The sequence below is a fragment of the Lathamus discolor genome, chromosome Z (genome assembly GCF_037157495.1).
Source record: "Lathamus discolor isolate bLatDis1 chromosome Z, bLatDis1.hap1, whole genome shotgun sequence".
Lineage (NCBI taxonomy): Eukaryota > Metazoa > Chordata > Aves > Psittaciformes > Psittacidae > Lathamus > Lathamus discolor.
Genome location: NC_088909.1, coordinates 71,943,758 through 71,967,302, shown reverse-complemented (window position 1 = coordinate 71,967,302; position 23,545 = coordinate 71,943,758). Strand labels below are relative to the sequence as shown.

The following is a 23,545-nucleotide window of genomic DNA, read 5'->3' as shown; positions in this document are numbered from 1 at the left end:
CACAGAAGACAACTTACCACACAATTTAATATGAATCATGGAATCATGTGAATTATAGAATAATCATAAAGTAGTTTCAAACTTTCAAAAACAGTCCTCAAACTTGAACGGTAACACAGTCTGTGTGCATTATACACAAATATAAAATAATGAATAGATTAGCAAGCTTATTGAAATATCTGTTTTTTCAATGTGTAGTGTTTCCAGCAATACGGTTTATCACCTCCTCTTCTTCCTGCACTAAGTGTTAAACAACTACATCCTCCTTCAGAACCACACATTATTGTTAGTTATTATGGTAAGCAGAAATCTGGAGGTATTATATGGTGAAATAGATGAAGTGATACAAATTATTTTGTATTCCTGAAGCATTCTGATCCACCGTGACCTCATTCTATGCCTCCAAACAGTGCTGAAGCATTTCCTGTATTATGTCATTAATAAAGATGTAGTGTATTTCTTCTTTTTAGGTAGCAAGATCAATCTTCCAGATTCCCTACGATATATTCTACAGTACCTATTATAAGGTTGAAGTGGGAGAAAAATACTTTATAAGAAAATACAATTAATTACATACTGGATGTTTGCACACAGTTAATTTTTTAACTTTGCTTTTGCAGTCCTTATCTGGCAGTCCATTACACACACACTGACATTAGTAAAGAATTTGTTCCTGGTCCTTTCAGTTTCTAGGTGAAGGATACAGGCTCTTCAATTTAAATCATCCAAGAACCAGGCCCACTATCACTGAGTCACTTACATATATTACAAGACTGCTGTGAGGCATTAGTTAAAATACACAAATATAAACCAAAAGAAAATGGAGCGTTCACAGAATTCCATTCTCTACCATCCTTGTCTTAGATGAAATGCTTTGAAATATAAAGAAATACTTCTGAGACTGACCTCTGTCCTCCCCTAGAAAATGAGAAAGCATTCTTAAAGTAGTATAAGGTGGCACTTAGCAATAAGCACAAACATTTCAGGATATTCTAAACACAAGACTAATGGTAGGCTATATAGCTATTCACACAGGCAAAAAGTACCAACATGGGTTTGCTGGTATAGAAACTGTGAAGAAATCTCAGCTTTGTTTTAATACTGGACTGATAGTATGCACCTAGCATTAAAAACAATTATTTCCCCTTCAGAGAAATTACAATAAATAAATTACATTTAAACAGAGGAAAAGTAAGGCAACACACTTACAGTAGTTGATTCTGTTGGTTGTGCATGGTTTGCTGATTCAAGTGTATATTGTACTCAACTGCTGCTAAAATCCATCTCACTCCGTAGACAGGGTAGGTGTACTCAGATTACTTGGTAGCACACATATACAAGTGCTGCTGGAACTGCTCCAGATCAAATGCAGATCTTAATGAAAATAAATATACAGTTCAATTTTAAGAAAAAAATTGGCATTACTTAACATGGCAGGAACACTTTCACCATATTAAATATGTATTAATAAAACACAAGTTTATACTAATTTAACATTTTTTTCCTTAAGGTTACTCTGGAATTAAAATCAAAATAGCGTCAATTGTTACATAACTTCATACTATGCAACAGAAGAGAATGAATAATTCAGCATATGCAAGATATTTTTTTCTTGGCACATCAACTTCATTTACGTATAACAAGAAGAAAAGAGCATTTGGGGACACAAACACCCACAAATGAAGTTCATTATGCCTAACTGTAGAAAGTATGAGATGTTTCACAGAAACCTTCTATCCAAAACTCCTTGGCACACTTCAGTGTGATTTTTGCCTACATTCCTTTTCTCTTTCATGACGACCACATTTGCACTGTCCCTCAATGATGCCATCTCGACTAGACCACTGATGTTCAGTGACCACATGATGAACTAAGCCCGCAATGCTAAGAAACCATTATAATAAAATACAATTTCTTGCAGAAAAAACATTATATTAGAATATTGAATTTTGACACAATAATAACTTACAGCAGTTGTTTTGTATGGACTAGCCTCCTTGCAGTAAAAGAAGAAGTAACTGGCAACATCTGAACACCACTGTTAACGGTGTCAAGAGAGAATTATTGAGACGAGTAATTGTTGTAGGACTAGCCAAATTTTTTATTAAACAATGATTATACAGCAGTAAAATAATCTATTACTTCCTACCTGTCAAATAATCGGCATATATACGATACTGGTTTAGATCTTTTAGATCATCTCACGTTGTATACATCAGATGCCATCTAAAGGATCTCTCAGCCTTGAGAGAGAACTTTGAGAGGTGTCCCTGCCCAAGAGGAGATCACCATTCAGGCCACTGCCATGCAGGAGAGCTCAATAGGCTCTGGCTGCTGCATAAGTGCAGCATCAAGCAATTGACTTGTAGTCAGACTGCCTTTGGGGTATGCTCAGGTGTGCAACCATGGCAGTTTTTAGTTCTGTGTAGTTTCAGCTCAGACACATATTGTGGTTTTGGCTCAGAGTGTTAGCTCCTGATAAGATGTGACTTAGCGCAAGTTCACAAGGTTTGCACAAGAGGGCTGACTTCACTCATGCCTGTCTGTCAGTGATGCCTGAACCAAAGTACTGTTAACTCAGTCAGAGTGAGTATATCCATCGCAAATGAATGGTGAAAATCTTCTTGCTTGCTAGCCTGAAATACAAATGTATGCAGAGCTACTAAGTATAAAACTGTATGTGTGCACACCCAGTATTTTTGGATGTTAAAGAAATATCACTGAAAAATCTGAAGAATAATGCTTGCTATTTTACAAAACAAAAACAAAAACAAAACAAAAAAAAAAGTGCTATGCCTTCCCGCATTCCCAAACTACATTTGTAATAAATAGCAAAGCAAGGACAACTGTAATGCAACTCTCCTCCTGTGGCCATGCAATATGGCCTATTTAGAAAAACCTTAGGCCATAGGAGTTCACTAAGATTTATGTGCTCATTTTCCTGTGCATTTGTTTCCACTCTCCCAAAGTGGAGGACAGTTAGCACTAACTGTCAGGGGTTTTCACACAAAACATACTTGTTATCAGTACCATTAAGGTCAATTGTCCATAAAGCTGTAACACATACAGTATCTAAGAGGCATAGAAACAAATCAAGATCATCAGACAGACTTTGCAAAGGTGGCCATGAAGACATTAGCAATTATATTTCACACCTTCTGAATTGGATCTAAAAGAAAACATTCTAACCGTTTAGTAAATTATTAAGGTAGGCTTAATGTAACAGAAATTTGTTATCTCACTTTATATAGCTACAAGGATATATTATTCTGTACTCATCACAGAAGCACTACCTCAGTTAATTTGTTTCCAGAATTTTTGTCCCCTCTCCAGATGTCATAGGAATGGATTACCCAGGGAAATTTCTTTTCGGTGAATAACAGTTTTATAATTCTTAGATTATTTAATTATGGTGTATTTTCTACAGTTTATTCTTATGCCCTACGTGAAAATTACAAAAGAATATTTTCTGAAACTATTACAATATCCCAAAATTACAGCAAGTTGGTATGCTTGGCTGACAAATTAATAAACACTCCCCAAAACAACTGCACACTATTGCACAATATTAATACCAGTGTCTGCCTTACAAGCTTTGACAACATGTATAAGTACTCAAGGTATACAACTTAAATACATACATTTAAATAAGAATAGCAATTTAACGTTCAGTTCCCTTGAAAAGGCATGCATGAAGTCATACACTGTATGTCACCAGTTAATTGCACTAAGTAACTACTTTTAGTTTTCAAGTACATCAGTAATTTCGTAACAATTTTCAGTACATTCAGAACAGAACTTTGCATTGCTATGACTGATTTTCAGTTGTATCCAATACTAAAACTAGAAAAAAGAAAACCCAACCAAACAACAACAACAAAATAAAGAGACTTGTAATCTACTGAGTAATTTTGCCATGATTAATGTAATTTTAAAGGTGCTCTTTTCAGGTCTAATTCACCAAAACTTCCTTACAGAGTTAAAACTTCATATATAGCAGGAAATGTTTCATTCATTGTGTTACCTGACTGAAGTTAAATTTGCTGCTTTTAACAAATTTGAAACAAACCTGCACACTGAACAAATTGTACAGGACAAAGTGAGCAGGCAGTAAGTAAACCCGAAAAGGTATGCTGTTAACTACCTTAATAAAGCTAGCTTACTCCTTTAGAGCAAGGCAAATGGGCACAAATTAAAAATTCTGGGTTATGCTAAACACAACAATCAAAATTATTGTGAAAAAACAATTTGGGTTTCTCAGCTAAAAATACATCTCAGTCCCCACCAAGAGTTCTAATACCTTTTCTTATATTTGTATTTTTGCTTATTTGACATACAGAATGCATCAGCTCGCCTCAATAATTTCAGACACCATACATCATCAGATACCAAAATACTTCTCTAACAACCCAGCTTCTATGACCCTTCTCATTTTACACTTACTGCATACACACATGCCATTGAACAGGTTATCATCAGAGTTATCAATGGAAATTTGGTAACTATGGCTCTTCATTCCTTTCTGCAGGATCTTTAAATCATTCACTTAATAACTAACAAAGATATAAATGTCAGTTTGACTAAAACCATCATCTTGCATAACGTGGACAGCATGGGTCTGGCAGGCAGTAGTATGGGAAGTTTGGCTTCAAGGTTGGCTTCAAGGCCAGGTTGGATGGGGGTTTGATCAACCTGGTCTAATGCAATGTGCCCCTGCCCATGGCAGGGGGTTGGAACCATCTGATCTTTAAGGCCCCTTCCAACGCAGACCATTCTATGATTCTACGAAACGGTGCCTGTACAGTCTATAAGGTGAATGAGAAACTGCAGCAGCACATCCATATAAACCAATTACCTGACATCAGTGTTACTTAGCCCAAGCTTTTCCATGTAACACATGGGCTATTGAGAAGGCTACATAAAATCTCCCAGTTCTAGTGCTCTCCAGTTTGGGGTTTAACACATTGGACCTTCAGTTAAATCTGTGGAAGTCCTGCTTTGTGAAAGACTACAATCCTTTTAGATACCTATCACAGTGCTGTACGATTTTGCAGGCTTCTTGTTTTCTTACTTACACATTTACTGGGTTGCAGCCCAAACGAGAATTAAAGCATCATTTCTTTTCTCAACAAAGGCAACAGAGCAGACCAACCCTTCAGCACCGCGAAGACGGCGGTTTGGACCTACCGCAGGCCGCCACAGCTCCTGCCCTGCGGCCACACACTGCACCGCCCCCGCCGGCGGGAGGCACACAGACCGCCCCGCCCCGCCCCGCCCCGCCCCGCGTTACCCGCGGCTCCCCGCGGGGCGCTGACCCGGAAGTGCTCTGCCCGCCCGGCGCGGCGGTGCCGGCTGCGGCGGTGGAAGATGGCCGAGTCGCCGGAGGAAGTGGCGGTGCTGGTGCAGCGGGTGGTGAAGGACATTCGCAACGCCTTCCAGCGGAACCCCCACATGTGAGTGGCGCCGGCCCTGCCGTGACCGGGCGGGCTCCTCGGCCGCCGGCGGTCCCTCTCCCTCGCCTCCCGGCGCGTAGCGGTGCCTGTCGGGGCCGGGGGCCGTGCCCAAGGTCACGCCGAGAGGGGCCGTGGGGACCAGTCGGGTTTCCCCGCCCGGCACTGCCCCACGGGGTGCCGGGCTGCGAGCGGAGGGTCCGCGCCGGGCGGCTTCCACGGCACCTGCGCTTCGCCGGGGTAGGTCGCTGGTTCCCCGGCGGTGTCTCCTGTGCTCCCCTGCTGCTTCGTCTTATGGGCACCGCCGCGCACCGGCCTCCGGAGTCTGGGTGCTCCCTTCGGGCGTACGGCCCGGGAGGCGCAGGCTGCAGCAGCACCCCGAGCGGTGGCGAGCCTTGCGGCGGTTCGTCGTCCTGGAGGCAACACCAGGCTCATCGGTGCATAGTACTGAGCTGTGGAAACCAGCTTGGGCTCTAAAGTCTGGAAGCGATGAATGTCTTTTTAAAGATAAGTTCTTAAATGAACCGTACTCGAATTCGAAGTTTGGCGGTGTTAAGCTCACAGTGTAGTCGAGATGGGATTGACCTTCGCCTGCTGGCGGGTCACGCCTGCCGAAGTCCCGCTGAAGGCAGCAGAGTCTGTCTGTGTTTGAGGCACAGCGTTAATGCTAGTGGAAGCATATCTTCAGGGTTGAAGCCTGCTGAATTGCACCCTTGTACAAACAGCATGATTTGATGAATGCCACGTTCAAATCTATCTGTTAATAGAGGTGCCTGTACTTACCATTGTGTGGTAGGAGACAAGAAGAATGACTGTGTATATACCAACTACAGTTATTGCTATCTTGTGAGAGGCAGGATTTTCTAACAGTCCGGGGTCAGATGGTCAGTGTTTCCTTTTCAGTTCCACTGACCAGCTGTGGGACCCTGCTTTAGGTACCTCCTGTATTTTTGTTTCCTTCCCTGTCCTTTGCTGGTTTAAGACAGAAACTGTTTAGGGAAGCATCATTCTGTCTGTTTATGAAAACTCCGTATTGGTCATGGCAAATGAGGTAGCATTTAGTGGATAACAACTTCATAACATCAGTACAGTGTATTTGTGTCAGTCACTAAGGCTGCAGTCTCTAAGGTGGTGGCCTATTAGTCTGTTCCAGAAAATGGTACACTAACCAACTACGTAGGAGAATTTTACAGGCACTTAATTTATCACGTTGCTTAAAAGATAGGGTTAGAGTAAATCCCCTCATGAGTCCCCTCATGAGCCCATGTCTCTAGAAATGTAGTAAGCAACTTGGGTGGGTGGCCAGGTTTTAAAACACAGCATATGGATTCTGTGTGGAAAAAAAAAAAAAAAAACACCACCAAAAAAACAACACCCTGCGTTTTGCCAGGAAGCTTCATTTTTAGGTTGTGAGGCTGTAAGCAGCCAGAATTTGTGAATGAGTGTTCTGATTCTTCTTAGTTCCTGTTCCTTTGCCAGATTGTTCATTGGTAGCAAACTTCAGAAAACTTTGTTTTGAAGAATATGTTGCTGTTGCCGTTTTCTTTCAGAGGTGCCATCTCAGAGATGAAAGTAGACTATGAGATTTATTGCCTGGGATGAATGCACTGTGCCATGCTTCAAGTGAGGAACCACAAGCTGGTGCTAGTTTGCTGTCTGCTAGATTTCTGAACTACAGTACTTGAAGGGGCTATGCACAGGCTGTGTAGACTGTGGGCCGTTTGCTACAATGCCTTTCTGCCTCTAGAGCACTGACTTGCAGCCATGCTGGCCAGATACTGTCCAGTATATCGGAGACACCTTGTCTTCCTGCTGGTGGACAAGACAGTTGTAACCAGCTGTAGTCCCTGATGGATGTTATCCTCTTGAACAGAGTAGCCTGTTTGTGTTACAGATGTAGGTTTGAGTTCTTTTACATGGTATCTACCAGGTCCTACTGAGAATAATGAAGCTGATGTGCATAATGTTTCTGTTCACATCTCATTTTTTTTATCCCTTACTCATTTCTCTGTGAGCATTTGTTGTCACTTGTCTTCGTTTGTTTGCTTGCCCCCTTTGCATTTGTTGTAATGAGTGTTTTGTTCTGGAAGGTTCTGTAGGTCTTAAAGGGGCATTGTGTCTGGTCCACAGTAAAAAGCATGTGAAAATACAGTTTAAGACTAAGTAGAACATTGAATTATTGATGCTTTATTTTTTCTTCTCTTAAAAAAAAATAAAATTCTCTTGTTTTCCCCCTTTAAATTAAATTTGCAGTAAGAATGTGCATCTTTTTAAGATGAGCTTACTTGTAGCTAAATATACAACACAAAATTCTTTTTGCCTTGTCTCTCTGATAGCTCCGTTTTCTTCAGTCAATTAACTGTGTCACCATGCTAGTTCTCAATTTTCTAAGGCTGGAAGATATTTTTACCCAGTCTTCCAAGCCTAGTTCCTAATAAAGTCATATACATCAGCTGTCCCGCTGGAACTGAACAGATCACCAGCAGTGTATCTTTCATGTCATGTATCTTTCTTTTTAAACTTTGCTGTTCTTTAGAATGTGAAGTCAAACAGAAGGAAGCTCACTTGTCAGAAATGTACACCAATTTGGGAAACAAAATCTGAAATATAAAGTCTTAGATGGTAGCCCAGGTATTTGTGTACAAAATCTGAGGATACTATTTATGGTTTTCCAAGAATCATTCATGTCACTGTAGCTTAGATAATTTTTTCTGTCTCAGTTTATCTCATTCTTAGTATAGTAAAAATACCACACTTCATTTTGTTAGATTTGAAACTGAATCAAGGTTTCTACTGATGTGATTGCATATTTCAGGGGATCCAGAAAGAGACATACTTGCTTAAGTCTTTACTGTACCCGAGTATGAAATTTGTCTTGTCAATGTTCTTTTTGTTGAATTAATACTTTTGTGCAGCATTGGTACTTGCAAATAAACCAGTAATAACAATAATTTTCTTGTAATACTTAGTGAGAAGGATCATCAGTGCAGAACTTTGTTATTGCAGCAGACGTCCTATCAAGTGGAGATTAATCTGAGAGCAAACAAAAGGGAACCCCTAGATATGAAAGCGGCACATCTAGAGCTTCTTTAGAAGTAAATAGTTCATAGAAGTACTTTGGATTTCCATAGAATATATTACTGTTATTTCATTTATTAAATATTTTGGTTACATCACTAAGATAATGACTAATCCTAGTGCGCAAATTAATTTATTAGTTGAAATTCTAAAAGAGAATCATGTGTATGATGCACTGCACAGTAAGGGGAAAAAAATTCAGCTCTTCAATTTAGGCCCTCTCTTCCCTACTCTACATTCTGTAAATGTATACACTGTAAATTCTTTAGCCATGTAGTCATTTCATGAGACTTACTTTAATGTAAAAATATACACCTTTCCAAGTCTCCATGCTCCAGATTGTCTTGCAGTATTAAAAGCTTTTTGTAACTGCAGAAATATTGAACTACTTAGGTCCAATCTGTATTGTCAGTAGAGCTGCAGTTGTTTTATATCCACCAGATGTAGATCTCCCAGCCATTATTTAATATCCTCTGTCTAATCCTGTGGGGAGAGGTTGGCTTATTTTAAGGGTGATCTTCCAGAAGAAAAAAACAGAAAAGATCTCTTCACACGGGATAACTAAAGCTGAAGACCTGTCACACTCCCATCAGAAGAAATGCCTCCTTCCCTGGCAGTACCGAGATACTGTAGTTCTGTGAAAAGGGGAACTTTTTGTATCATTCTGCAATGAATTGAGGTAGTCCTGTCATATGAACAGGCACATCTTCATCAAATGGCCAGGGGCAGTTTGTGCAAGATGGAGGGTACTTCAGTCACTTAATTTTACATTTCAGTGCTGCATGCATGTGAGTCCTGTTGCAGAAGCTTTCTTTGGATAACATGATGGAGCAGAGGCTGCAGACGTACTCAGTGTCTCCTGGGCTGACAGACCTGTCCTGTTACTTCAGGAGCAAAAATAGATGGTGTTTGAATTGTTTTGGCGGTGAGATAGGCATCTCATCTTACATAATTCTGCCCTCCTGGTACTTTACATCAGGAATTCTGTTGGTTCTCAGGAACTGAATGCAACATGAGACTTCTGAACCAGACAGATCATCAAAAGCAATGTAATGGTGTGGAGACGTGTTGGAGACAATATTTCTACCAACTGAGAAGTCCTGGTTTGCATCTTAGCAAAAACTGAGTTGTTAGCAGATAAACAATTTTTTGTATTTCACTGTATTGGTGAATATCATTATGCACTGATCTAGTCCCCTGGCAGTTTCAGCTAGCTGAATTAGTTCTGGAGTTGGAATGTTTCAAGCAGACTTGTCAGCTCTATGCAAACCCTACCTGTCTGTCATTCTGGCATGTTTGAAGTACTGTTGTGAAACTTGGCTTGTCTGTGTCAGACTTTCTGTGTTTGATAAGAAGTGAAGGTGTGGATGCATGGTTTTTTTTTTTTCTCTCCTTGCTGCTTACATTTGGGATATTGTTTGTAAGCAACAGCTAGCAAATTCTTGCAGTAATTAATGGACTTAATTAGCAAAGCTGTGGGTGACAGCATCTTCATTGCAGGTGGGGGACCTGTATGACCCTGTATGCAAGGTCAGGCAATGTTTGGCTAAGGATGAAGTTTAACATTCGTAAAAGAAGGGAGTGTGCAGTAAGTATAAACTTCATGCTATAAGGTGCCATGTTTAAAGAAGCAGGTGGGAATGTCATTTGTGGTCTAATCTGACTAGCTTCCTGAAGGGCTTGTGTTGAGTGCCGCAACAGAAAGGAGTATCTTGCTTTAATACCATTGCTTGCAATTGGTGGGGTAGGAAAATGCTGGTTTTGCCTCTGCCTGTTTTCAGATGACCAGAGATGGGTAAAGGACCTGGGTGTATGTTTGGAGACAGAGCCAGGTGATTTGCAAATATCTTATCTTGAGATACCTGTGCTCTTTTTGGCTTGTGATGTATGTGATGATGTATGGAGGATTAGGTCTCCTTTCTGAATAAGCAAACATATTCTTAAACAGTCACGTCACTTTTTATTACGTTATTAATAATCCACTGAGGATAGAGAACTAAATCAGTACACTCAGATTCTCCAGTAACAAAATTCAGTAATTTGTTCAGCAGACTGTCTTGCGTAGAAGGAAAAACGGTACATGTAGAAATGTGCGTGTTGCTGTCTGTGTAACTTTCATGCAAACTTTGGCTTCTGAGTGCCTAGTTACACTGCTGCAGGACACATATGGGTAGCTTTGGCTCAGTCAGCTGCCTGTATGTTTTATGTGTTTTATTTCCCTTGCAGTAGCAGTTCCTACGTCTGCATCACAAAGGTAGGAGTACTTGTGTTAATTCAGCTGAGTTAAACTGCTTAGGGGATAACCTAAACATACAAAAAAGCAGACCTTCTTCATTTAGGTTCATTGGGAAAATAGAATAAAACTTTTTGATTATCATAAGGTAAGAAGATCCAGAATCACCAAAAGGAATCTTCCTAGAGAACTTTTAAAGGATTTTGAATTTATTATGGGTCATCTAATAATGACTGTTAATTTTAGATTCTTCAGCAGGTCTTAAAATACTTCTGATTTTCAGTTGCTACAGCACTGTGGAACTAATACAAATTTTTTGTAGTACTCAATCACAACTGGCTTTAATATTGAGTCTGAATAAATGTCACACTGGTAAAATACGTTTATGTTTTTTGCTCAACTTAAATCTTTATTCATGCCTTAAAACATGTTCAAATAATTTATTTGTCAAGTTAACACACTGCATGAGTTTTGCAAAGAATGGCTTTCTGAAAATGCATTTTTTCATACCTGCTGTTCAGCAAGAACGAAGAAGGTGAATTGAGGATAATGACTACAGATTTTTGGTAAAAATGGGGAAAAAGATGGATGGGAACTAGATGGGAAGCATTGCCAGTCTGCTCTATTGAGGAAAATAATTGGCATCTACTGGAAATAAGTTTAATTATATTTCTTTCTGGGTTGTTTTTTTTTTTAAGAGACGAAATTGGATTGATACCCTGTCCTGAAGCCAGGTATAACCGGAGCCCTATTGTCCTGGTAGAAAACAAGCTTGGTGTGGAGAGCTGGTGTGTCAAGTTTCTTTTGCCCTATGTCCACAATAAACTTCTCCTCTACAGACAAAGAAAACAATGGCTGAACAAAGATGGTAAGTTACCCAGAAGGAGAATTGCATCTAATGTGATTCTCACTGCACATTTTTTATTTATCATAGAATCATTTAGGTTGGAAAAGATCCTTAAGATCATAGAGTCAAACCATAAACTACTGCCAAGTCTGCCATTAAAACATGTCTCTTAAGTGGCACATCTACATCTTTTAAAATATCTTTAGGGATGGTCACTCAGCTGCTTACCTGGGCAGCCTGTTTCATTGCTTGACAACCTTTTGGTCAAGAAATTTTTCCTAATACTCAATTTAAGCCTTTCCTGGTGCAACTTGAGGCCATTTCTTCTTGTCCTATTGCTTGTTAGACACCCATGTTGCTATAACCTCTTTTCAGGTAGTTGTAAATAGTAGTAAGGTCTCCTCTGAGCCTTCTTTTCTGCAGGCTGAACACCCCCAGTTTCCTCAGCCTCATAAAACTTGTGCTCTTGGCCCTTCACCAGCTTTGTTACCCTTCTCTGGGCCTGCTCCAGCCACTCAGTATCAATCGTGTAGTGAGGGGCCCTGAACTGAACACAGGATTTGAGGTGCAGCCTCACCAGTGCTGAGTACAGGAGAATGATCACTGCCCTGGCCCTGCTGGCCACACTATTTTGGATACAGACCAGGATGCCATTGGCCTTCTTGGCTGCCTGGGCACAAGCTGGCTCATATTCAGCCGTCAGTCAGCACTCCCAGGTTCTTTTCCACCAAGCAGCTTTCCAGCCACTCTTCCCCAGGCCTCTAGCGTTGCATGGGGTTGTTGTGGCTCAAGTGCAGGACCCAAGTGCAATTGTTGAACCTCATACAATTGTCCACAGCCCATCAGTCAGTTTGTCCAGATCCCTCTGCAGAGCCTTCCTACCCTCCAGCAGATCAACGCTCCCAGCCAACTTGGTGTTGTCTGCAAACTTACTGAGGTGCACTTGGTCCCCTCATCCTGATAATTTACCTTTTTTGACACTACGCTGTCCCTTCAAGTCAGTTTAACCTGTTCTGAAAGAACTGTTAGCAGCGGGGGGGGGGGGGGGGCGGGCAGGCTTTGGGTTGTGCATCTTGACAAGCTAAACAAGTTGTAGGGCTGCTTAGTTGAAAAATATAAATTAGAATCATAGAATCATAGAATAGTTAGGGTTAGAAAGGACCTCAAGATCATCTAGTTCCAACCCCCCTGCCACAGGCAGGGACAACTCACGCTAAACCATCCCACCCAAGGCTTCATCCAACCTGGCCTTGAACACCGCCAGGGATGGAGCACTCACAACCCCCCTGGGCAACCGATTCCAGTGCCTCACCACCCTACAGGAAAGAATTTCTTCCTTATATCCAATCTAAACTTCCCCTGTTTAAGTTTTAACCCCGTTACCCTTTGTCCTGTCACTACAGTCCCTGATGAAGAGTCCCTCCCCAGCATCCCTATAGGCCCCCTTCAGGTACTGGAAGGCTGCTATGAGGTCTCCACGCAGCCTTCTCTTCTCCAGGCTGAACAGCCCCAACTTCCTCAGCCTGTCTTCATACGGGAGGTGCTCCAGTCCCGTGATCATCCTCATGGCCCTCCTCTGGACTTGTTCCAGCAGTTCCACGTCCTTTCTCTCCTGCCCAAGCTGGAAGGGTGAGAGAGAGATGACTGATTTTGGTGACTGATTTAGGGAAATGATGTTAATCTTTACAGAATAAATTTTGTCCTGCTTTCCTGAGTTGGAAAGAAAACTGTGGTGATGTGTGGATCTAAAGAAAGAAACAAGTGCAGTGTCTTTCAGACATAGGGGTGCCAGAAATCATTAGTCTATACAGCTTGGTAACTGTAAAGGTGAATTTCCTTTTTTATCTTTTTATCTTGGTTTGGATTTTACCTTAATTTACTTGCATGAAAAATACTTCAGTGTGTGTTGTCTTTGTTAAAGAATTATAAACAGGTGTGATGTGAGAGATATTTAACTGCTTACAAAGTGTCCTATTCAGAGTAAGGATAAAAAAGGGTAATTTAATTCTTAAACTTTAGTTTAAGAAACAATTTTTTTTTTCACTGTTTCAGGTATCTTCTAAATAGTCAGTATAAAGAGTGCTCTTATTCTAGGCTTATCTTAAAATCTTACTTTTGGTGTTTATGCATGTTCTTTCTGGGGCTTCTTTCTAGTATCTGCTACCTGCTGTGGCGTTTTTTTGTCCTAGAGACAGGGATATCTTTCCCATTGGAGAACACTTTGTGACTACTCACAGAGTTCAGATCATTAGTGTAACATCCACTAGAGTTTCAGTTTGGGAGGCTGGAGACTGCTGATAGCTGTTAGCTGAAGGGCAGCTGGGTGACTAATGTGATGGTACCCTCCTCTATCCACACTGATTCACATCCTTTGTTGCAGTGACACTGTGGCAGATGCCTGTTCTGCCTGGATGATATGGTGTAATGACTGCTTGCAGGATATCTCTGCTTCCTTTCCAGATGAGGCCTTGCAAAACCCCTTCCTCTCAAAATACAGATCATAAAACTATGTCAGTAAATACTGGAGTGGCATGAAGTTTAGATTGCTGCCTGTTGAGACTTTTTTGGTTTTTTGAGAACAAAACTGCATTCTCCTTTGTTTCTAGGATTGTAAAGTCAGTTTAAAATGTGAAGAGCTGATCTACAGCACCTCCATATTAATAACATGTTTGTAAAGCAAGGTACAGCTTACAGAGTTCAGCTTACAGAGTTCAGTATGTTTTACTGTAATTGAGTTTCACAATTGATAGAAAATTTTAGCAGAAACTGAACTGCAGTGGTGGAGGGAATGAAGATGGAAGTCTTTCCCAGGTAGAACTGTCTCTAATGAGGCTCAAGCAGGCATATACTATCGAGATGTTACAGTTTCTATACATTTGACATATCCTCAAGGATTTTCCTCCAAATTCCTTTTTGTAGACAAAAGTGCCTGCTTAGAATTTGGCAAGGCAGTAGCTTTCTTCTGAATGTAGTGAAGGAATAGATGAGTGTATTACTGCTGCAAAACTCAATTGCATATTCAGTTGATACTTGTAATAAACTGTGATTGCAAATGTAGTCTTTCGTTACCTCCTTTGTGTTGTTTGAAATATTGCAAGCCATTTTAAATAGAATGGAGAGAAAAAATGGTGCCAATTCAAGTACCAGTTTTCAGATGCTGTGTCTGATATTTTCTGGCAAGATCCTGGAAGAAGGAAATGCTTTGTAGTCAGTCATTAGTAGCGTACTGTGACAGATGTTTAATTTAGTTATGGTTTCTTTTGGATGGTTGGAATCTAGAGTCATGAGTACTTCTCATTATTGTTCCAGTTTAGAAATCCTAATTTTGCAAAATGCTTTTATTCTTTCTCCAGTATTTTAATTTATGCATGCATGTTACTTGTATTATCACAAGACAGTTTTCTGAAATTGCCACAAATTTCTCTTTTTAAGCAAAGTATTGTTGTGCATACTCCCAGAATATTCTTACTTCCTGTAAGTCTGTATGTTTCCACTTTTACAAGTCTTCTGAAAAGCACATCTTGAAATCTGGATGTAGCCATATTTAAAGAAAAAAAAAAGAAAAGAAAAAAGAAACCCCAAAACCATATAAAAAAAACCTGAAAACATATTGTCATGTTTGCCCTTTTGTAACTTGGGAGAATTTAAGAGGACATACACATTGTGAGCACCTGTAATGCTATAGTTTGCTTAAAATGTATCCAGCAGAAAGTACTTTTAAATTGTAAATAAAGTATGTCATTTTTTGTTACTAACACTGAGGGAACTAGTTGCAGCTACTATCGCTGTGTGCCAGATCTGTCATAAGACTTTCTATTGAAAATTGGCTGAAAGTTTATTAAAATTGTGTTATTTGACATCTCTGGTTCAGAATCCACACTTCATGAAATCTTCCTCTGTTACTTGTTACTCAAAGCATCAAGGAGCAGCAACGTGAAAGAACTGGGTATTGCTCTGAGATTTTCATTTTGTCTGCTGCTTTCCTTTGGTAATGTTCAGGATACCGGGAACCTCTGTAACAGTAAAACACAATAATGGTAGACAGGCTTCTGTTTAAATTGGGCTCGATTTGATGCCATTCCAGACCTTTGACTACCAGAGTAGTCATGTTAAGCGCAGATCATGATTTAGTAGAATCAACAAGCTATGTTGTTATTAATAGAGTCATGCAGACTATGAAAACTGTTTCTAAAAAGTATTCAAAAGACTGAACTAGGCTGTAATAAGCTTTTTCTTAACTGTCTTGTCAACCACAGCATATACAGAGGGCAGTACCTGGCAATTACTAAAACCATTATTGTATTTAGGAAATCCAGCACTCAAAAGTTAGGATTTCTTATTACTTAATTTAGAAATTCCTCTAATTGTGTTCTTTGTTGCAGTGTTTTGCTGTGTCTCATTTTCTTCTTATCTTGCACTGCAAAGTTTCATTTACCTTTCCCTCCTGTAGCAAACTTTCCCTTCTGTAACAAAATAAGTACTGCAGATATCTGCATTGCACAGTTCTGCTATGTCGATACTTAACCGTGGTTGAGTATTGGAGCCTTTAGATGCAGCACACTGACCGCTTGACAAAGTGATAAGCATCTGAAAATAAAGTTCACCATAGGAAGTGTCAGTCCACCAACATTTGGTGTGCTGACCTCTTCATAGTATGTTTTAAAAATTATATTAAGCCAGCAATTTTCTGGAAGTCTTGATTAACTATAACTTAAAACAAGCTTAAAAGATATATGACTCTTTTGACTAGGGGAGAACCTAGTATTAAACTCTTTTTGGGGGAAGGGATTTTTTTGGGGGGTATGGTGTGTTTTTGTTGTTGACTGTTTTTGTAGATAATCACCATTTGGAGAGCGGGTTGGCTGAATGGGGTAAAAATGCAGTTAACTGAAGGAAGGTATGTAAACTTGCTTTACGTTAGCAGCAAAGCTCATAATTCCTGATTTTTTTATTTTTTTTTCCCCCCTTGAAGAAACTCTCATTTGCCAGGTGGTGGCTACTGTGAATTTGACATACAGAAGATTTATGTGATCTTAGAAGAGTTACTGTTAGATCTGGGCCTGTTACATTTTGTAAGGCAATTTGTGTGTGTTGGTTATGACAGAAGCTAATTACAGTGGAATAATTGGCACATTTAATTATGTATGTTCATAATAGGTAAAATTGAGATATTCTAAAAATGCAGAATAACTTCTAGTATTTTGAGAAAGCAAAATGGAAATCAACATGAAACAGTGACAGCTCGCAACTTTAAGTTTTATTCTTTATTAAACTCTTACTGAATGCTGCCAATGAAGTTTTTGAATGTAAAATTGAAACAGTAGCTAGCAAAGCACTTACTAAGTGTTTAATTTTACTTACGTGAGTAATGCTGGGTATTTCAATTGAGCAATTCACCTGTCTAAAATTAAAATATGTGTTGAACTACTCTGCTTTGAGCTACTACTTCTTTTTCTAGTTAAACTACTACTTTGTACAGGCAGGCAGCAAATTAGGAAGCAGCTTTGCAGATATGAGACATATTCATGCCCTAGCAACAAAGGGGGGGTTAAAAGGAAATATTTCATTAAAGGTAAAAAAAAAGTAAAAATCTTGACTAAAACTCACGAAATAACACAGAAAAGTTAGTTCCTTGAGGTAATTTCTAAAACATCAACATAGCAGCTTAGTGCAAAATTGACAGAGTACACTAAACAATTTTTTTTCTTCCACCACTGTGTTATATAATGTCATAACATGTTCCTCTTCAGCAGGAATATCATGAGAAACACAAAATTCCTTTGTTGAACATAAATGAACAAGCAGTCTTACAGTAATATACAAGGGTATTATGCTTTTTGACCCATTTAAATACTAACTTCTCTAAGTCTTGGTTACAAGATATGTGAAGCCATGTTCCTGTGCATTTCGAATTAATATGCTCTATTGTTGTTGCATTTCATCAGGAACTTAAATTTTAATTTTATAGGCATATTAACTCCAGTAACCAGAGGTCTAGTTCCATGAGATACCCTTTTTCTCCTTTTCCTTTTTTTACTTTAATTTATAAAGTACTGCTTACTTGCTGGAAACCACCTGGGGTGCAGTCTAATATGTTAGATGCAGTGTGTTAAAGAGAGAATGTAGCCCAGATTTCTTGGCAGTAAAAGCCTGGATAATCCCATTCAGTTTTGAAGTAAGTCTCTTCTTGCTCAGTTGCAAAACTATCAGGTAAATTTAAGGATTGTGGTTGCAGGACAGATTAACTGATACGTTGTGTCTCCTGAGATGTGAGGTTAAGGGAGCCAATGCAGTGACAGTCCTTAGTATCTCAAGTTCAAGTTGAGATGCCTCATGAATCCCCAGCGTCACCATGGTGGGACTCAAAAATGCTTGAATGGTGCAGTGGGGTGTAAAGGGAAAAGGAAAGACTAGGCTACAGTGAAATTACCCTTCCATTCTCAGCAACCATATACCTAAGTCACCATATACCTCAGTCCTGGTTTTATGACATTGTTGAGAAATAAGTGTAATACTTACCTCTGTAGTCTGCAGTACTTAAATGCACAGATGCAAGCAAATTTTCTGTTTGTTCTTTTAGTGAATTAATCTTAAAATGTCAGTCTGAAGCAAGGCTGTCACTTCAGAATGTATTTAAAGTGTTTTCTCCGCAGCTAGTGGAGTTATTTTGTGACCTTAATTCATGGTTGTGGTGTTTTATTTTCCTAACTCCTTTTTCATTTATTTATTTTTTTTTTTACTAGTATGTGTATTTTTTTCTAACAGTATAGTATGTGGTGGCTGTCTGCAGCTCAGAGTTGGACTGAAATAGTAGGGTATATTTTTAATGGTACCATCTTAAAAATTTTTGGATTTTCTTTGAGGAATTCTCTATTTATGATATACACAGTGTGTCTGCAATTTAAATCACTAAATATTCAAGGATTCTATGCTGTGGCCCTCCGTTTTTGAGGGCATACCCTATGTTTGGTTATAGCACTACAGGTAAAGGTCAAAACTTTCCAGCTTCAAGCTTCTTAGATGTGAGTTGTTAGCAAGACAGTATTCCATTATTTTTAATAATAAAGGAATGCTGTTATGTTTACATCGTTACTAATCCTTGTGCCTCTTGTTCAATCATTCTAGAGCTGATAGATGTCACGTGTACCCTGCTGCTGTTGAACCCTGACTTCACCACTGCTTGGAATGTGAGGTATGTCGTACTCAGTGAAGGACGTAGAAATTACTGGGCCTTATGTCAGCTGTAAGCTGTGTTTTCAGTGATAATTAATAACACACTAACAGCTATTCAGCTAAAGAGTGCTGAAAGAATGTTAGAAATGTCTTCTGTCCTGCATGTCTTGCAGATGGTCTCAGAGTGCCTTTTTTTCTTTCTCTGTTTTTTTTTTTTTGGTTGGTTTGGTTGGTTTTGGTTTCCTTGGCAGTGCAGGTGAAAGATTATACTGCTGTATGTGAAGGCACATGTTTGGCCCACATTTCTGGGGACTGCCACTCCTCTCATTCTGTGAGTTAAGGAAGTCCATGTGTAGCCTTTAGATGGGCATACACTTTTCACTGAATCATGTAGTGCCCAACTGATGTCTGCTGTCTTCACTGTTGTAATTTTACCACTGTTTAAATATTCGTATTTGAGTCCTTTTTTGATAATGGTTCAATTTGATGTCATTACCACTGCAGCTTATCAAAGCTGAACAGGCCTCAATAGGTACACTACAGTTATCCTTTATTCCAGGTAGATTCTCCCTCTGCTGCTTTCTCATACCTGTTTGGATTAGTCTAGCATCACCATTGGTCACGCTGCATCATCTGTCCAGGAGTCAGCATGGAGGAGAAGCAGGAATTTACCTCCTTGCTCTTAATGGAGCCCAGAAGCAACAGTTCTTTGCAAGTCTATAGTCTGATAATTTGTGTGTAAATCTCAGAGGTGGGGAGAAATTCTCTTCCTGCTGCCTAGGTAAGACTGGAGACAGGCTTACACAAATAGTTTCAGAAGGGCTGAAGGGCTTGCAGAAAATGATAGGTTAGTGTGTAGGAGGGCTGTCATCAAAATAGTGCTTTCCTTGCTAAGAGGCATTAGGAAAATTGATGCAGTATGAAAAATCAACAAAATAACCTAGAAAGATGATTGCTGCATGTAGCTGTCAGCCCTAGAAAGGACAAATTCCGCCTTTTTTTTTTTTTTTTTTTTTTCCCTTTTTTCGCTGGTGGTGTAGTTCTGAAGGATTCTGCTGTGATCTGTAACTTTCTAGCATCTCGGGTGTAAGAAAGGGGAATGAAATTGATAACAAAGAGCTTACTGTCATGACAATGTATATAGCTTGAGTAGTTTTCAAGTGCTAAAATGGAATTATGAACATGTATAAGTACTAGAGCTACTACAGTAATGTAATCTTGTGGTACTTAAACCAAAAACCTGCATTCAACTTTAAGTTTTGAATTTATGGGGGGTTTTTTTAGTGCAAATGCATCCGTGCTTACCAGTCTCTTTTTTTTAATGCCTGACAGTAGAAAGAGTTTGCTTTTATGTACCTGAGAAGAGTAGTTCAAAGTTCTAAGTAGAATTAAAAATGTTCACGAATATGGATGAGGATTGTTTTCTCTTTTATGGTGTTTATAGTTTACACAAGTATACAAATTACTACAGAAGGTGGCCTTGCTACACAGATTCTCAGTCAGTGTCCTGGCTAAGTGTCTGTCATTGAAGCTCTGTTTAGCATTCATAGAGAAATTATTGTTACACCAGGCACTGGAGTTTACCGCCAAGGCGCTGCTTTCCTGAATTTGACCCTACATTAGTTTAGGCTGCAGCTGGGAGTTTGCTCTTTTGAAGAGTAAATTTACTTTAAATATGTGTGAGCCTACTTATTTACAGTTAATGGTTTAATATATAAAGAACAATTTCTTCATGAAGAGTTTAGGTTTTGGGACATAGGTGGTCTGGTAATCTAAATCCTTATTAAATACGTACATGTATTTATTTTGAGTATTATACTGATCTAGGCTGCTTTTTCATTGCTTGTGTAGTAATTAATTTTTACCAAAATAACACCTTGTGCATTGCAATAATGGAGCTATTATTCCACCTGCTCCAGTGTTGACATTCCCTAAATATTTCTCTTGTCTGCATTGCAAAAGTCAGTGCGCTGGCACTGAACAGTCTAGTGAGTCTGCCGCTCCTGGCTAGCATGCCTGAATTTCCAGTTGAGTCCTGCTGAAAGCATCCAATCTGAAGCATGGTGCAGCTTTATTCAGATAAAAACAAATGTCCCTCTAGTCATGTTTCTTATCTTTGCAGACAGTTCTTTACTAACGTCACTAAATACCTGGAGCGAAACTTCCTTAAGGAACTATTTTCAGATGTACATACAGCATGATCTAAGAGCAAAATTTCAATAAGGAATGTTTAGTCATATGTGTAACCTTATTGGCAGCCCTTGTATGAAAGGACCACAAAAAAGAAAACAAACGACCCCAACAACAACAGGAAAAGAAAGCAAACTGAAAAAGCACTACTTCTTTTATTAAAGTGCTTTTATAGTGTTCAAATAACAGGCATTACATATAGTTCCTTGACTTTCAGATTAGCAACAGAAATTGTGATTGAGAGTCACACTTGAATACAGTTGACAGTGATTTTTTGGGAGGTTTGGGAACCAATGTATGTGTTGTATGTGTTCAGATTGAGTTAAAGTTCTTTGGTTGGAATTTATTATACTGGTCATGGTTGAATGGGGGGGTGTGTGTGTATATATGTCTCAATCAAAGTGGAATAGGTTAATGCACCAAAGGCTTTTTAATGAACTCTTGTAGTCTGACAGTGAAGTTCCATTGCTATACAAAGGAAATGCCATGCTGTTTGCTGTCGGGATGTGTGTTCCATTTTGAGGTTACTCCTATTCATACAAATTAATTTTATTTTTTGTAGGAAAGAATTAATACTGTCTGGCACTTTAAATCCACTTAAAGATTTGCATCTTGGAAAACTGGCGTTAACCAAGTTTCCAAAGAGTCCAGAAACATGGATTCATAGGTTTGTTTACATTGCCTTCTGTTGCCTCCCCAACTTACATGTGCTCCACCTTGTGCTTGGATTAAGGAAGACATAGTTGGAGGACATGTGAAAATGTACTGTATTCTCTGAGACAGTCGTTTTAAAATACTGTTCTTTGGCTTTTAGTTTTGTATTTAGAACTAAAATCACGTGCACCTTTTTTGTTACTTACCATTTTAATGAACTTTGGAGGTGGGATAAATTTTCCTAAAGGTCCGTCATGTCTTGCAGCACCTAAAATTTTCAGCCTGAGAATTCTGATTCCATGGATAGTATGTTTTTGAGCGTTGTGGGTCTCTCCCTCTTTCCCTGTTCCAATTTATCACTGTATTGCTTGTTTACATGCATTTCAAACAATAATATGTAAAAGCTAATCTTTATAACCAAAATCGAATTCTTCTCCATTCCAAGTCTTTTTTGCTTAGTGAATTTATTTTTATCATTTCTAACTTAAGCTATGTCATTGTCATCACTAGTAAATATTAAAATAACAGAGCACATTTTTAGAAAAGATAACTCCAAAATTACTCAGAGGCACAAAGCTAACCATCTCAAGTCGTGACTGTGTACATAAAACAGCTGTAGCACAGCCGAGTGCTGTATCTGTTGCTCAACTTTGGGTTTTTTTTTTTGGTTTGTTTTTTTTTAAATCTTGGTATATATGTGATTTTTTTTTTTTCATGATATGTTTTTCACAGGATGACTCATCCTTTTATACACAGACTTAAAGAGATTTGCATATGTAACACATTTAGAAAGCAGCTTACAGTGCTTGCATTCCCATGTCCAGATTTAGGACAACTGCAAAGTTGATGCCCCAGTGATGGAAACTTATCAAAACCACAAATAAAACTTCAGTTGTGCTGATAACATGAATTTTTGAAGAGGGAGTCTTTGGTAAACTCTTCTTTGTGACCACATGATCTTAAAATTCTCAAATTTAACTTAGAATGTAGTATATGAAATACTCCTATGTGGTTTTTTAACTTAAAAGCACCTACTTAATTTCTGTTAATTTCTTTCTTGGTAGCAGTGATATAACAACAGCACTGATGAATTTCTATTTTTATGAAGTTAGAATGGTAGGTTCTTGATATTCATCTACATCTTGTAGAAATAATACATTCTGTCTAATTTCTATGCAGTCTTAAATTGCGAGTATTTTATTTAGTGTTATAATTTGTTCTTCCTTGTATTGGCCTAAACCAAAAGAGTATATTTGAGGGTGATTGTAAAAATGTTTGGCTTGGATTTGGACATGCTGACTGTGATTGCTCATCTTATTTTCTAACATGCTGAAAAAATTTTCTTTCTGCATCAGCACGGTGATTAATGTTTTCTCTTTCCCCATTATACCAAATTTCAGGTGGAGGTGCAAAAAAATAGGACAGGGGAATTACAAAATTTGATAAAACATACCCAATTTTTTTTTTCTTTTTTACACATTGCAGGTACATTTGCTAAACATATCGAAGTACCTTTCATACATTTTGCTGTATGGCCTTTTACTATACTTCTGGGCAGATTTCAAATAGATCTTGTGCATATACAGTCAGTATATTTATTGATTGTGCAGCTGTCACTGAATAAGCCTGCGTTCATTTGCAGTAATTCCAGGAACTGCAGTAGTAATAGGAACATACATACAGTGACAGAACAAATTGGATTTCTTTTTTCCAGCTCTATTGCAGGAAATGTTTTAAGAAAACATTATTTCTCTTAAATAATACCATGATATTCAACAGCCACCCAAAATAGATTTTCAGTCTTCTGAGGTTGTGCTGGTCTTTTTTTCCTTCTTTGCAAAAAGTGTAAAAAGTCGTTCAGATTTAATTTCATATTTTTTTCTTTTATTGCAGTGACAGAGCCTATAATGCCTCTATTTT

The 23,545-nt window shown here is 38.8% G+C and overlaps 1 protein-coding gene across 2 annotated transcripts in view; it reads left to right on the top strand.

The window, feature by feature from the left end:
- The first annotated feature begins 5,334 nt into the window (after positions 1-5,334).
- PTAR1 (protein prenyltransferase alpha subunit repeat containing 1) overlaps positions 5,335-23,545 on the top strand; it is a 34,524-nt gene continuing 16,313 nt past the window's right edge. For both annotated transcript variants that reach the window (XM_065661255.1, XM_065661254.1), the window contains exons 1-4: positions 5,335-5,453; positions 11,460-11,629; positions 18,734-18,800; positions 21,534-21,638. In XM_065661255.1, the coding sequence (XP_065517327.1) occupies positions 5,368-5,453; positions 11,460-11,629; positions 18,734-18,800; positions 21,534-21,638 (428 nt within the window). In that variant the 5' untranslated portion in view covers positions 5,335-5,367. The remainder of the gene's footprint in view (positions 5,454-11,459; positions 11,630-18,733; positions 18,801-21,533; positions 21,639-23,545) is intronic.